The 16,000-nt window shown below is 46.4% G+C and overlaps 2 protein-coding genes across 5 annotated transcripts in view; both read right to left on the bottom strand.

The window, feature by feature from the left end:
* Positions 1-487: 487 nt before the first annotated feature.
* LOC310692511 (toll-like receptor 12) lies at positions 488-3,682 on the bottom strand (the record flags this gene model as incomplete). Its single annotated transcript, XM_083473456.1, is given in 5 exon segments — positions 488-1,495; positions 1,656-2,285; positions 2,289-2,740; positions 2,743-3,084; positions 3,547-3,682. Coding segments are annotated over 5 exon segments (2,304 nt in total). The 3' UTR covers positions 488-751.
* A 364-nt stretch (positions 3,683-4,046) lies between these two features.
* The window catches only part of LOC310691015 (putative serine/threonine-protein kinase SBK3), a 28,060-nt gene continuing 16,106 nt past the window's right edge, over positions 4,047-16,000 (bottom strand). For all 4 annotated transcript variants that reach the window (XM_083470602.1, XM_083470601.1, XM_083470600.1 and 1 more), the window contains 3 exons: positions 11,849-12,046; positions 7,930-8,132; positions 4,047-7,268 (listed from right to left, as the gene is read on the bottom strand). In XM_083470602.1, coding sequence (XP_083326728.1) covers positions 6,486-7,268; positions 7,930-8,132; positions 11,849-12,046 — 1,184 coding nt within the window. In that variant the 3' untranslated portion in view covers positions 4,047-6,485. The remainder of the gene's footprint in view (positions 7,269-7,929; positions 8,133-11,848; positions 12,047-16,000) is intronic.

Genomic DNA, 16,000 nt, shown 5'->3' with positions numbered 1-16,000 from the left:
CCAGGAAACAAAGCAGTGAGTGTGTCACTTCAGGTTTTGTTGTCCACATTAAGCAACTCACATGAAGGGTTGCAGTAGAAGAGGTCTGGAAGTGGAAGATTTCTCTTTTCCTTTCTGCTTTTATTTTTACAAGGTTCTCTAGATCTGTGTTTGTCAGGTGCACTTCTGGAACACTGGCTGGGAGAGGGGAAACAGCTGTGGTTGTGTGTTTTCAGAGATGACAAGTGCATGACACTGTTTAAGAAATTAATTTTCTTCAGGGTTATCTCCAGTACAAATAACTGATTCCCTAGGGTACTTCGTATAGGAGAAAGGCTCATTGGTCCCTCTGAAGAGATCTCATCCAAGCCAAGCTTTACCACCGTGCTTCGCAAGATGAAAAATTCGCTAGACAAAAAAATTCGCGGAACGAATTAATTTCGTCTTGCGAGGCACCACTGTATTCTGTTTCAAAATCTAAGATTTTTTAATCCTTTTTTTAAAAAAAATAGTAAGCAAAGTTTCAACTACCTTTTTTTTCAGAGAAGAAGAGCTAAAAGACATCAGGAAAGAAAGGGGTAGGGGAAGTATTATTAAGTAATCATGGCATTATCCCAACTACGGTATATCTTCATTTGAAATATTGGAAACAAATATGGAGCAAACATTATATAGAAAATACTTTGAAGCTATTTCAGGGGGGGGGGGTGACAGACGACCCTGAATAGAATAAATGTCCTAATCTTGCAGATTTGGCAGTTATAACTACAGTTCAGAGATTTAAAGTAGCACTTTCTTCAGATTGCCCCTCTTCATCACCACAGGGCTGCTTAAGACTTTTCCTCAGCCTATCCCAAAAGACAAGCTGAGCTGTTGGCTTCTCAGGCCAGTCTATGTAGGTCTTCTTCTTTACCAGCTTGGCCAACCGATGGTAAGATGAAAGCTGATACCTGGACCTGCGTTCCAAGAACACCAGGATCAGTGTGTCATCTGGTTCTGCCAAGAGTCGGTACGTAGCCAGGCTCAACTCCAGAGAACACCAATGGTTGCACAGGGAGTGTGGGCTGATCACACAGATGGCCTTCCGGTTTCTGTAGAGGTTGTCCATAATATTGTCCACAATAGCCTTGCCCACCACAAAGTCCCTACTGTGTAGACAGAGCTTCAGGAAGGGAGGACCATTGCGCTTTAGGTTGGGTACCAGGTTCTGAAGGACCCAATTCTGGTCCTGCCTGCAGTAAGACACGAAGGCATCATATTCAAACCTCTTGCCTTTCTCTATTTCACCACACAGTCTATGCCACCAGCCTCGTAGTATGTAGATGAGGAAGAAGAGCTCTGAACCACAGGTGACATGAATCAATAGGAATGACATGAGGAAGAGGATCAGAGAGGAAGTGGCCATAAAGAGAATGAAGTCTATCTTCAGGATGCAATTGTGCTCAACAAATTGCAAGAACTCCTGAGATTTCAGTGCCATTGTCAGTTGCTGACACCTCAGTGGGTGTACAATAGATACAAAAAGGCAGTGGCGTAGCGTGGGGGGTGCAGGGGGGCTGGCCGCACCAGGCGCAACATCTGGGGGTTAGGGTTAGGGTTAGGGGGCGCAAATCCATGGGTTAGGGGGCGCAAATTACTTGCCTTGCCCCGGGTGCTGACAAACCACGCTATGCCACTGCAAAAAGGTCTTTCTTTCCTGATGCCCAGCTGACAAACCAGGCATTGGAACAGTAGCACCCAAAGTTGCCTGTGTTCAGGTAAAAGTACCTTAGTTGCCCCATTTGATCCTGAAAGCTAGCATCTAGGGTAAGGATTAATTCACTTTGCAACACAAGAAGCTGCAAACTCTTCATGTCCCAGAATAAAACAGGGGATACATATTCCAGGCCCGATTCCATCAAGTGCAATACCTCCAGGTGAGTGAGGTTCTGGAAGAGAAACTGGGCATCAGCTTTAGGAATATCTTTAATTGCATCTGCAAGCTTAAAAACCACCAAGACCCTTAGGTTTGATAAATGGGAAAAGTTGAAGTTTCCCCTGTAAGAACCCTGTACGATAACACTATGGTGAAGTTTTTCTAGGAGAGGGAAATCATGGAAAAAAGGCCTAGAGGTATTACAGGAAAAAATGAATCCTGACAAATAAAGTTCCTTTACTTTGGGGAAAAAGAGCGATTTGCATGAGTCCACTTCAAGCTGATTACACTTGAGTGTTAATTTCTCCAAAGTGGAAAACATCTCCATGCTTTGTCTTCTAAATCTAACTCTGGATTTGGATAGAAGTTCAAGATTTTCAAGGCCAGGGATTCAAAAGCCCACATCCAGGTCACCATAATTTATAAAACCAAATTGTAGTTCTCTCAGCATATTGAGACCTTGAGAGAAGTATGTTGTCAGCACTTCAATTGGGTCATGCCTTAGGTTCAAGAAGGCCAACCTGGAGAGGGAAGAAAAGGAATGATTTGTCAAATGAATAATGTAGTTGTTTTCCAGATTGAGTACCTTAAGTTGATGAAGTCCATAAAATGCCATTGAATCTATCCTTTCAATATTGCTGGCATAGAGTAAGAGCTCCTGTAAATATGGCAGGCAGGAAAAGGCGTAGGCTTGGAGGTTGCTGACATTATTTCCTGAGAAATTCATAATCTGCAGCTTAGAGGTGAAATTCATCCTCTTATACACTGGTGGGCATAGGCCCCAGTGGAGGTTATTTAGAGAAAGATCTAAAAGCTGGAGCTGGGGCATTTTGTATAGAATCAAAGTGCTAATTTCTCCAGAGAGCGACAGGCATCATACTTTACAGCATCAAAGGTTTTGAAAAATATCCGGGACAGTGACAGAGAACAGAGGGAGAAACGGGAAGCCAAATCACAGACTGGGAAGGTCTGGCTCTTGAACCTTGGGTTGGTGTTTTCCAGTGAAAGGGAGTCAAGTTTTTCTATTTCTAATGCTAATATTAGGATCTCACCCAGAGTCAGAGGGGAAAAGCTCCATCTTAGGTTCTGGAGAAAACATCTGTTTTGGCCTTCAGGACTCTTTCCCTCTTTCTGAGACCATGTGGTAGGGACAGCAGAAGCCAAGCTGTAGTCAGGATGTTGGCTTCCTCCTTTTTGTTTCAACCTCCTCGGTGCTGTTCCTCCTTATTTCACTCCCTATCCTGAAAGCCACTTGCGGCTCAGAGCTTCTTTTCCTGATCTACATCCTGAGAGCATGGTGGCATGGACTGTTGAATAACAGAAAAGGCCAGAGGTTTGAGTATGATGCTTTTGTGTCCTACAGCTGTCAGGACCAGGAGTGGGTGTTACAGCACTTGGTGCCCAATCTGGAGCAGAAGGGACCCCCCTTCCTGAAGCTCTGTCTCCACAACCAGGACTTTGTGGTGGGCAAGGCCATTGTGGACAATATCATGGAGAGTCTTTACAGCAGCTACAAGACCATCTGTGTTATCAGCCACCAGGCCCTCAACAGCTCCTGGTGTTCTCTGGAGATGACCCTGGCCACATACCGTCTTGTGGCTGAGCAAGAGGATACGTTGATCCTGTTGTTCATGGAGCACATCTCCAGATACCGTCTCTCAGCCTATCATCGCCTGGCAAAGCTGGTGAAGAGGCCTCAGGAGCCAGCTGCCCAGGCTGCCTCTTGGGATAGGTTGAGGAAGATACTGAAGCAACACTGTGGTGGGGAGGAACCAAAGCTTTAAGCATTCTGTGTTGTCCAACTTGGCTATGCAGTGAGCATCCAACAAACTTCTGCCCAACGAAATTTATTTCTTATCTTGCAAAATAATTAGTTGTGAAAAGATGTAGGCAAGCTTAATGGAGTCTTGACCAGAGAAACCAAGAGAGTTCACATACAGACATAAACACTGCTAAATCTTGTTCCCACATAACGTTTTTGTTTACTCGGATGTGTCCTATTTCTATGTAAATGAAAGAATGTTATATCATGGATAGCATTATTGTCAAATATTTTCCTGCTTGTGTGTAATGTACACAAACTCTGAGGTCTAACCTACACAAACACTGCATTACACTTGAGTGTGCAGAAGCATCATAGAATTAAGCCTTCTTTCTTGGCAACAATTTTATTACAGAAATTTCATCAACCATACAGTACAATAAATATACATATAATATCCTGTATAATTCATTATTTTAACAAGCCAAACCGTTTTTTCCTGCATTCATCATATTTTAAAAATCCATATATTTACTCTCAGGTCTTGGTCTGCTGGAAACATAAAGCATTCTGGTTTCTTTGCTTTTAAAGTCCTTTGGTACAGCTGACGTATTGCTTTTTCTCTAAATAGTTGAAAGGGTAATTAAAATGGAGTTTCCAGCATATTAATATAGCACTATATCATGCAGCAACACCCTTCCTTTGTGGCCAAGATCCTCATATAATATTCACCCCCAAGAAAGTCCCATTCAGTTAAAAGTTTGTTACTTGCAGTTCAGCTTGTTCAATTGCTTCCTATTAATTGCACCTGGGAGATGAATGATCACCCCGTGAATAGTCTCTCAGAATTGCTCCACTGACAATTTCTGTTTCTGAGGAAAGATGTTTTGATTACTGATCTCTTTTCTTTTCTTTACTGGTGAAACAGCACTATTTGGAGAGTGGGAATAAATATAACAGAAGGAAACTAGTAATTAAAGCAATAACAGAAACTGACATTTGGGTAATTCTGAATGGTAAATTAAAGAGGCAATTAATAGGTTATTTAGCACCAATCCCCTAATCAGGGGGCAAAACAAGATCTGAAAAGAGGAACTGCTGAAACTTTAAGCCTTAAATTTATAGGGATATGTTTCATCTCCCTGTAGCCTTCAGTTTAGTCTGCCATAAGTAAAAAAGCCAAGCTGTTCGCTGACACTGCTTTAAAGATCCTCTTGACAAAGAAGAACCTACAGCTGTTTTTGGACTATGTGAAGTTAAGGACAGCATTTCCATCCACACTACTCTAGTGCTGGAGCTCTAAATAGCAGCCGTGGGAATCTTGTGGGAGATAGCAGCAAAACCTAACAAACACATATTCTTGCTTAGTTAGCATGAGAAGGGGCTATGTCCACAGAGCTGTATTGCTGATAGATACTCAGACCACCAAATTAAAATTGGCAGCGAGGGCTCTGTGTTATGTCATTCCCCTCGCCCTCTCCTGTAGAGGAAGGAGCATGCAGTACTTCCTGTTCCTCTCTCTCCCTTTGACAGCCATGGATGCAGATATGCCTCTACTTACTCCAGCTTTAGGTGCATAACTGAAGATGTTTATACTACAAATGTATTTTGCTTGAATAGTTTTTATTGCTACCATTGCTTGAACCAATGCTAGATTATAAGTAAACAAGCTATAGTTTTTAACTTACTTTCCGAGTTGTTGCCCAATCTTTATTGAGCAGGGTAAGAAAGGAGAGCCAACTTACTTCATAGCTGGACTTGCTAAAAATAAGGTTTTACAGTCTAATTCCTATTCTTTTAATTGTTCAGTTTGGGGTGGGATTTTAAAACTCTGTTCACCCCATACACATGGCCTAGAGGGATAAGGTGCAATTAATATATCCTCTCCTACCCACTAAAACCTATCCTATACTTCTCTCTGATCTTAATGCTAGCCATCACAGTGCTAAGGCTGGATATGAGCCTTCTGCTTGCTCTTTAAGATTAAAACTCAGCATTTCCCCACCCTAGGACTGGACTGAGGGGTGGGCATGTTGCCTTTTACTCTTAAATATCAGGTAGAGGGATAATCTCCGGTCTCAGCACTGTGGTGTTGAGCATTAAGATCAGGGAGAAATGGTTCCTATGACTGCTCTCCAGATATCCCCTCTAAAGGGATGCCAGAGGGATCTTTTATCTCTCCATAGGTGGATCTAAAGAGAAGGAAGAGGAATTTTATGCCTCAATCTGGAGATTTAAGTGCCCCGTCTGCTCCTTAAAGAGCAGGCGAGATTTCCAAATCAGGTTGTGGACTTGAAGGCCTGGTGGTCCTGATCCGGCCTGTGAGTTAGCCATCCCTGTTTTAAAGGTACAGGAGCTGTGAGAAGCTGGAACAGAACTCTGCCTGTTCCTCACGGGCAGGCTGGTCCAGCGATCATATTTTATTTCTTTAAAATTGTCATAATTGTCTAAAAAAAATCATGGTGAGATGATACAGAAAATTCTGGACTGCAACACCTTAATAATGACATTGCCTAGATGCTCCACAAAAAGTAAGTGAACAAAGGAAGGCATCTCTGGCTAATCCAGCTAAAGAGGAAGCAACCGTTATCTTCTCTAGTGATGTTCCTGCTATTGAAATAAAGGTTGTTCTGCTGATACCATTGCTACCCAACTACACACTATCTCTCTGGCAGGGAGTAGATCACCCGTTACTGACTAGCTAGTTCTATCCAACCTGACCAATAGCAGAGATGGCATTATACTGAACAAACTACTGCTAAGTCTTATTTCCCTTACTTGGGTCTTTCAACTCATTTCAGCATGTTCATGGAAGAGGATTATCTAAAATCAGGGCTGGAGCCCAGGCTCAGTTAGCCATGAGGCTTCCTGTGGACTGGGATTGCTTCCGGGGCTATGACCATTCTGAATGGTGTGGGTTTTCTCACAGAGAATTAGCTCAGGCAGTATTTCCCCTGGACAATTCTCCTGAGATCTATTGCCCAGGTTAGTATTGCCCCCAATAGGGTCATTGAGGAAGGCACCTGAATCCATTGTATTCAGAGCTTCATCTTGAGGACTCTGTGTCCCTCCACAGCTGTCCACCCGCCAAGGCAGAGCTAAGTACTTGTGCACTTCAACAGCAGGACTGCGGCGGTTAGGGTCAATGGCCATTAGGCGGCGGAACAGACCCAAGAGATGGGTGGTAAAGCCTCTCCACAGGGCCGGAGCCTCCCCTGGCACCGTGCGGTTCTGCCAGATGCCAAATTCCTCAAACTGAGGGTCAGGGCTCATGGCCACATCCCAAGGGAAGCAACCTGTACAAATACAGAACAGTAGCACGCCAAAGGCCCAGACATCCAGGCTGGGGTCTAGAGCCAAAGTCTCGGTGCCTTCCAAAAGGCACAATTCAGGTGGAGAGTAGGGCAGAGTGCCAGACATAGCAGCCACTTGTGTGCCTTCCACTCGTGTGAGGCCGAAGTCTCCCAGTTTCACCTGACGACACTCTTTGTCAAAAAGCATCACATTGTCCAGCTTTATGTCCCGGTGCACCAAGCCTTTGCCATGCATGAAATCCAACGCCTCGGCCAGTTGGGCTGCACACCGTTTCACCTGTACCTCAGGAAGGCCCTCCTGTTGAGAAAGAGAAAAGAGAGCAGGGGGTAAAGATGAGCAGTACCTCTTGAAAAGGATTACCCTCCAGCCTCCATCTTTCAGAGGAATGGGACCAGTTTGGAAGCACCGTCGTTGAGTCAAGTGCAAATGGACCTTTCATTGAAAGAAGCTAACTGTAGATGTAATTGCCTGGCTAGTGGTACCTATGATGTCACCTAGACACCTCCCCCCTCCCCCCAATCCTTAGAACAGTTTTGCTATATTATCATCAGCTGCTTAACACTGGAGCACTGAAGGCAAAGGATAAACATAAAAATGGGGAAAGGTACTGTGGCACTTTAAAGAACAAAAAGGTGGCCAGTTGAACCAGCATTTAATTAGTATGCTAGGCTGCAATGTTTCCCAAACTTGTGTCTCCCTAGCTAACAGGACCAGTGGTCAGGGATGGTGAAAACAGCTGGAGATCCAAGTTTTGACAACAATGTGCTAGGGTGTGTTTCAGCCATTCATATTAGAGCCAGGAGGAAGCTGGAGCTACACTGCAGGCTCACTCTGAGTTTTAGATTACAATTGCTTGCATGTTTAATCTTTCCCTATACACAAAATAAATCCTACTTTCCCACCTGTGCTGAGACTCTCCCATTTGTAGGCCCCACAAAGTTTCCATCCCACTTCGTACCCCTGAATTCAGGATGGCACAAAGGTCACCAGCTGGTGCCAGCTCCTGTGCAAAGCCATAATGTGTAGATGTCTCAAAAGCAATGCCAGTGGTTCGGAGAAGGGCGCGGTGTGAGGAGAGGCAGAGAGCAATACAGTATTCCCGCAGGAACTCGTGCCTCCCTGTCCGCTCCTTGGACATCAGCTTCAGAGCCATCGATGTTCCTGAAAAAAACAACAAAATGTCAGCGGCTGGACATTTGAGGGTGCCTGGGTGCCACAGCACCAAAAGTAGTGCCCATGTCACACATAAATCTTCTGTTTAGTACTTGATACCTGCACGGTCCAGGCATTGTACCTCGAAAACACAGTTCACACAGCGGCTAACCTGTAAGCCCTTAGAAGCTGATCATCCTTGGATTGGGAGAAGGAACACTCAGGTCAGAAGCTCTGGAGGGCAATTCAAATTCTGGCAACACACTTGTTTTCAGAAATTAACTGCTGCATACCATTGTCTCCCCGGCAGGGGGCACTGCAAAGCTAGTTTCAAATGGTGAGGAAGATCTTTCATCTGGGTAACAGAAAAAATAATCTGTCCCTAACCTGGGTTTGGGACTCGGATTGAATCTGTTGTTCAGTGACATACTCTTCTACAGTTATGTGCAAATGGTTACCTCCTTCCTTCTTATTCTTACAGCTGTGAGGCTGGCTAGCTTGCTACTTGGACTGCTACAGGCACTTGGCATCGCCAACACAGCACCTGCTGGCTGGCAGCTGCCCACACTCCTGGGATGACACAGCTAATTAATTACAGGATTTAGTGAACTAGAAGAGGGCAGTGGGGCAGCTTGGGCTGAGCTGCAGCAGAGCCAGCTCCAGGCAGGTCTTAAGTCAAGCGTTAGCCCCAGGGCATGTCTGCAGTTCTAGAGAGTACCGTATTTTTCGCACTATAGGACGCACTTTTTCGCCTCCAAAAATGAAGGGGAAATGTGTGTGCGTCCTATGGTGCGAATGCAGGCTTTCGCTGAAGCCTGGAGAGCGAGAGGGGTCGGTGCGCACCGACCCCTCTCGCTCTCCAGGCTTCAGGAGAGCCCCACCGCCAGCCCCACAAGCTCGGGGGACAGCGGGAGAGGCGCAGCGCGCTCTTCCCGCTGTCCCCCGACTTGGCTAGAAGGCTGGCGGGGGGAGAAGCCTGCTCCTCCCCGTCGCCAGCCCCGCAAACTCGGGGGACAGCGGCAGGGGCGCAGCGCGCCCTTCCCGCTGTCCCCCAACTTGGCTAGAAGGCTGGCGGGGGGAGAAGCCTGCTCCTCCCCGTCGCCAGCCCCGCAAACTCGGGGGACAGCGGCAGGGGCGCAGCGCGCCTTTGCCGCTGTCCCCCGACTTGGCTAGAAGGCTGGCGGGGGGAGAAGCCTGCTCCTCCCCGTCGCCAGCCCCGCAAACTCGGGGGACAGCGGCAGGGGCGCAGCGCGCCTTTGCCGCTGTCCCCCGACTTGGCTAGAAGGCTGGCGGGGGGAGAAGCCTGCTCCTCCCCGTCGCCAGCCCCGCAAACTCGGGCGACAGCGGCAGGGGCGCAGCGCGCCTTTGCCGCTGTACCCCGACTTGGCTACAAGGCTGGCGGGGGGAGAAGCCTGCTCCTCCCCATCGCCAGCCCCGCAAACTCGGGGGACAGCGGCAGGGGCGCAGCGTGCCTTTGCCGCTGTCCCCCGACTTGGCTACAAGGCTGGCGGGAGGAGAAGCCTGCTCCTCCCCGTCGCCAGCCCCGCAAACTCGGGGGACAGCGGCAGGGGCGCAGCGCGCCCTTCCCGCTGTCCCCCGACTTGGTTAGAAGGCTGGCGGGGGGGAGCCTGGTTTTGCGGGAGGCGGGGGAATCCCCCCGCCTCCCAGGAAAGCCAGGAGAAGCCGTGCAGCCCTTTTAAAAGGCGCGCGGCTTCTGCCGGTTTTGCGGGAGGTGGGGGAATCCCCCCGCCTCCCAGGAAAGCCAGGAGAAGCCGTGCAGCCCTTTTAAAAGGCGCGCGGCTTCTGCCGGTTTTGCGGGAGGTGGGGGAATCCCCCCGCCTCCCAGGAAAGCCAGGAGAAGCCGTGCAGCCCTTTTAAAAGGCGTGCGGCTTCTGCCGGTTTTGCGGGAGGTGGGGGAATCCCCCCGCCTCCCAGGAAAGCCAGGAGAAGCTGTGCAGCCCTTTTAAAAGGCGCGCGGCTTCTGCCGGTTTTGCGGGAGGTGGGGGAATCCCCCCGCCTCCCAGGAAAGCCAGGAAAGCCCTGTGCAGCCCCTCCGCCAAGGAGAGGCTGCACGGGGCTAAAGGGGAAGCCAAAACAGCGAGCGGGATCCATCCCGCTCGCTGCCTTGGCTTGATCCATAGCTGCACGCAACCCCTCCGGCAGGGAGAGGTTGTGTGCAGCCTGTACGCTGCTCTTTGGGGCTGCGGGGGGGGGAAAAGATTTTTTTTCTTGAATTCCCCCCCTAAAAACTGGGTGCGCCCTATGGTCCGGTGCGCCCTATGGTGCGAAAAATACGGTAGGTTCTCTTCAAGACTAGGGTCAATCTCAAGACAAGACCACACTCTAATCTGGTTAACATCCCATTTCCCGCAGCAACTTTTACTTATCGTGTTCCTGCTTTCCTCCATAGCAGCCCATGGAATTCTGTCCTACTCCTTACCAACAAACCTTTAGCTTTCTAAAAGGACAAATTTTCCTGTGATACTACACCCCTCCCCTAATTCTCACTGGGAGTGAGGGGCAAAGAGAAGGACAGTTCTTTTGCATTGTCTGTGGCCCTTAATGGCTCAGTACTTCTTTCCACATTGTTCAGCCAATATGGTTTGCATAAACTTACCCATGTATTCCTTGTCTGGCACAGTTCTGCAGCTTGCATTTCCCCTTTGTATCCCAAATATTATCCAAATACTGCGGTTTATTAGCTTCTAATATTCACTAACAGACTTTGGTACTCTGGTCCCCAGCTGTAACAGCACATTGCCTCCTGTGGGCTGGCGTGGCCCTTATGAACATCAGAAGAACCTGCTGTATTTGTCCAAAGGTTCATCGAGTTCAGCACTCTGTTCTCACAGATGCAACCAGATGCTTATAGGAAGCCCATTCAATAACATTATTCCCACTTGTGATTCGCAGCAACTGATATTTAGAGGCATACTGACTCAGACAGTGGAGGCAGAAAATGGCTAGTAAACTAGATAAGCTTCTTCTCCAACAATTTTTCTAATCCTCTTTTAAAGCCATTGAAATTGGTGGCCATCTTGACATTCTGTGGGAGTGAATTCTACAAGTTAACTATGTGCTGTGTGGAGAACTCTCTTTTGTCTGTCCTGAATCTTCCAACACTCAGCTTCATTGGATATCCCCAAGTTACAACATAATGAGACAGGGACAAAAATGTCCTTCCTCCACCCAGTGCATGAACTGTATACAGTTGTACTTTGGATGCCAATTGCCTTGGTACTCGGACGTTTTGGCTCCCGAACACCGCAAACCTGGAATTGAGTGTTCCAGTTTGTGAATGTTCTTTGGTACCTGAATGTCCAATGGGGCTTCTGCAGCTTCCAATTGGCTACAGGAGCTTCCTGCTGCCAATCAGAAGCTGCACTTTGGTTTCCAAACATTTTGGAAATCAAATGGACTTCCAGAACGGATTCAGTTCGACTTCCAAGGTACATCTGTACACCTCTTATCATTTCCCCGCTTGTTCACTAAACGAAAAGGCCTCAAATGTTATAGTCATTTGTCATACGGGAGTTGTTCCATCCTCTTGATCATTTTGGTTACCCTTTTCTGAACCTTTTCCAGGTGAGATGAACAGAATAGTACACTGTATTTCAAGTGGTCATGCTACAGATCTGTGTAACAGCATTACGGTATTGGCTGTTTGGTTATCAGTCACTTTCCTAATGATCCCTAGCATGGAATTTGCCTTTTCACACTCTCACCTCTCTCACGATGCTGGATGTGCAGAACATGTCCATAGGAGCCACTGCCTAGCTCCTTGGCTATGTCGTATTTCTCCTCTACTTCTAGCTGAGGTAAGCTGTCTGAGGTGATGCACATGAGCTGTTCTATGAGCTCCTCATTGTCTTCAATATCTTCCAGAGCCTCAGTTGAGGTGGTGTTCTGCTCATGAATAGAGGCTGTGGAGAGAAAGGAGGAATGATAATTTTTTAAAATTATCTGTAATCCACATGTAGTCTTCTAATTCTCTGTAATCCACATGTAGTCTTCTAAATTCCATTGGAAGATGAAGAAAGTTTGTTTTCTCCTGCTCTGGAGGGTTGTAACCTGCACCAATGGCTGCAAGTTACAAGAAAGGAGAGTCAGACTAATCATTAGGAAGAACTTTCTAATAGTAAGAGCTGTTTGACAATGGAACAAATTCCCTTGGAGGGTGAACTCTCTACTGGAGGTTTTTAAGCAGAGGTTGGATGGCTACCTGTCATGGATGCTTTAGTTGAGATTCCTGCATCATGGGGTTGGACTTGATGACCCTCGGTGTTCCTTCCAGCTATACAATTCTATGACCCCATCCCATGATTCTATGAAGGCTGACCTCCAACATCAACAGCAGAGTAAGGGGAGAGGCCCCCTTTCCCCTCAGTTTGGCTGGGCTCATTTATTTATTTTTGCAAGAGCACAGAAGATGGGGAATCCTACACTTAATTACCGTATTTTTCGCTCTATAGGACGCACTGGACCATAGGAGGGGTAGAACAGGGGGGGGGGATTCTCCCCCTCTCTGCTCAGCGCCCCTTCAGCGAAGCGGCAGGAGAAACGGAGCCCCTTCCATTTCTCCTCCTGCTTCACTGAAGGGGCGCTGCGCAGAGAGGGAAAACTGTGCAGCACCTCTCCAGCGAAGCGAAGCCTGGAGAGCAAGAGGGATCGGTGTGCACCGACCCCTCTCGCTCTCCAGGCTTCAGACGGCTATCCACAAGCCTTTGGAGCGCAGCGGGAACTCCTGCTGCACTCCAAAGGCTTGTGGATAGCTGCCTGAAGACCCCGGAGCGCAGCCTTTGAAGCCTCTGCAGAGCAGCAGGGTGAAGGCACCCTGCTGCCCTGTGGAGGCTTTGCACAGCCATCCCCAAGCTGTGCAGCGCTCCGCCTCGCTGTTCTGGCTTCGGGGACAGCCTTTGAAGCCTCCACAGGGCAGCGGAGTGCCTTCACCCTGCTGCCCTGCGGAGGCTTTGTGCAGCTAACCCCAAGCTAGAACAGCAAGATGGAGCACTGCGCAGCGCTCCGTCTCCCTGTTCTGGCTTTGGTCTTAGCCGCGCATCCTGCATTCGCTCTATAGGAATATTCGCTCTTAATTTTTGGAGGGGAAAAAGTGCATCCTATAGAGCAAAAAATACGGTAACGTAGGTGAGAGACAACAGATGTCACAGTTGCCTGAGGTAAGAAACTGTTGAGGACTTTGACTTTGCTTTCTTTGGGGGGAAATGGCATCTGGTCTTGCTGTGAGATAAAACAGGCGGTGGAGCAGCAGCAAGCTATGCATGCCACTTACCCATCATCAAATAAGAGGAAATGAACCACATTTTCATAAGACGTGCATAAGTATGGCTGCAAATTTAGTGACAATCACTATTTATTTAAATAGACCGTAAAATACGTCTCACCACAGCGAGGGAGAATGTGAACTGTATGTCTGGCTCCCCATCTGCTGTCCAGTTAGTCTTGATGGATAACTTTAATGCTCATGCTCTCTTATTTTTCTTTTTTAAACACAACTTGGAATGAACAGCCCTTCAAATCCTCCCCTGTGCAGTGCAGGACACAGGGCTCTCTTAAAGCTTAGGCTGAGGTTCTTCCTCCTGCCTTCTGTTCAAAATCTGAACACTTTATCCTGCACAGCCCAATGAGGGAAGGTTTTGGTGCAGTTGCCCCTGATTTTAATGAGGCGCGATTCAGGTTTGCTTCCTGAATCTCTTATTATCGAAGGATGGCACTCAGGGAAGTATGCACTTAGGAGAAGAGGCAGCGGGCGGGGGGGGGGTTGTTAGATAACCAACGGGAGCAGGGAGCCAATATAGCAGCAGGCTGGGAACTGGAGCAGCGCCAGGCCAGAGGCATCCTTCCACCATCCCGCGCACCATGGGAGGACATTCCCTACATGCCGCTTGCCTGTGTGTTAGCAGATGACTCTGCAGTTTGAGATCCCAGAAAGACTTTCTCAGGGAGTCAGAGCAGTGCCTAGGGAAAACTGGCCGGGGTGGGGGTGCTGTGTGGAATGCAAAGCTCTGTTGCTCTGGGACCGCAATAAGAAAGGTAAAAGCAGTGCTAGGTAATCTGACCCTTGTGTTATGGTCTTAAGCCCCCACCTTCCTCTGTGCTTTTTAGACAGCCGTAGGTATTCATTCGATTATGAATACGAAGCACACACACATTTAACATTTCCCCTTCCCAGCTATTCTATACTTTACATCTGCTTTTGCATTCCTGATATGGTATAGAGCGAAAAAATAAACAAAAGGAGTATGACTTGAAGAAGGAGGAGGAGGAGGAGGAGGAGGAGGAGGGATGGGGAATATTCTGAGCACATGCAATTTCACATTTGAAATTTACTTAAATAGCACCATCAAAACTACAGGGATAAAATGGGAGTTGCTTCTGCTGCCCCCTGATGAGAAAAACATGGGAACATAGGACTGTTTTGTTGTAGAAAAGGGTAATAACAAAATGAACACCTGGAGCAGCGCTTACTACCATGTTTGAATGAACAGATTTACAAACTGCTAATTTTAAAGCTGAAAACAAATTTTGGTTTAAAATATTTACCAATGAGAATAATAAAAAGATTTGGTGGCCAGCATTAAGAGGTTTTCAACAGCTGGCTTTAAAACTGAAATTTGAGCATTTTGAAATTTCTAATCGGAATTCTGAAAGTTTAACGACATGCTAAACTTGCACACAAATTCAAATCAGCTTTAGAGTTTTGGTATTTTGAATGAAATGTGTTTTTTCCCCACTATCCCACACAGTGGGAAGTTTCAGGGCTATATCTTACCTGGGTTTGGTTTTCTCTCACTGGAGACTATTATTTTCTAATACTTGGGCTCCCAGCAGCCTAAGATCCTTCTTATCCTCCCCCACAACTGTCATAGTTCAAAAGCTTTAAAATATTTTTCATTAGTTTTTGTGCCAATCTAAAGATTCAACACATTTTATGAACAGTGGCTTCTATTCAGGTTTTTTTAAAAAAATTGTACAAATTTTGCATATTAGCCGTTTATCTTCTGATTTTCAAAAATTTTCTTCAAAACAGTAAATTCAGTTCTTTCCTTTATTTATTTAGCAAAACCTATGTGTTGCTTAATCAAGATATCTAACAGTTTCCATGAAATTATATAAAAAATGAATTAAAATAGCAATAAAAAAGACTTTAAAAACAGTAGACATAATAAAATTATTAAAATGTCAATAAAACCAGTTTCAAAAACAATTGTAAATAATAAAAGTACGTCTGGGTAGACTTGCCTAAAAACAGTTTTTAGCAGACATTGAAAGCAGTACAAAGATGGCACCTGACCAATATTAATTTTCTGGGAGTTTTGGAGAATGGGTGCTGCCGCACTAAAATATTGATTTCTCATAGGTGAATAATGAATATTATGTGGTGTTTGTAAAGTGCCGGTTCCACAGTTAACATCATTAGAGTAAGCTCTTATAACCCCAAATCAGATATCTGTGTGGCTGAATCATCATTACCAAATATGTTTGAGTTAAATACAGGTGTTTTCCCCTAAGTTTAGAAGCTTTTACCTGCTTATATTTAAGACCTTTAAATAAGTTGCCTTACCCTTGCCCCGCTAAAGCCCCTATCATGCTCACAGTTATTGCAGCTGTGCTTTTGCGGTCTCTGGGTGTCCCACTCCGCCAGTCATTTAGTTTGTTGATTTAAAATGTTTTCATCATTATTTCCCTTTTAAAAAGCTCAAGCAGCAAGCAGAAGGTTTAAAATATAATAAAACATAATTACAAGATTACTAAATAAAGCACACACACACACACACACACACACACACACACACACGTTAAGTATGATAAGGGGCTAGTTTCCGATCCACCCTAAACCAGCAGGAATCATGAGCAAG

The sequence above is a fragment of the Podarcis liolepis genome (assembly GCF_965112155.1).
Source record: "Podarcis liolepis genome assembly, chromosome: 13".
Lineage (NCBI taxonomy): Eukaryota > Metazoa > Chordata > Lepidosauria > Squamata > Lacertidae > Podarcis > Podarcis liolepis.
Note: the sequence above shows the minus strand (reverse complement) of the source record. Positions and strands in the feature narration are given on the sequence as shown.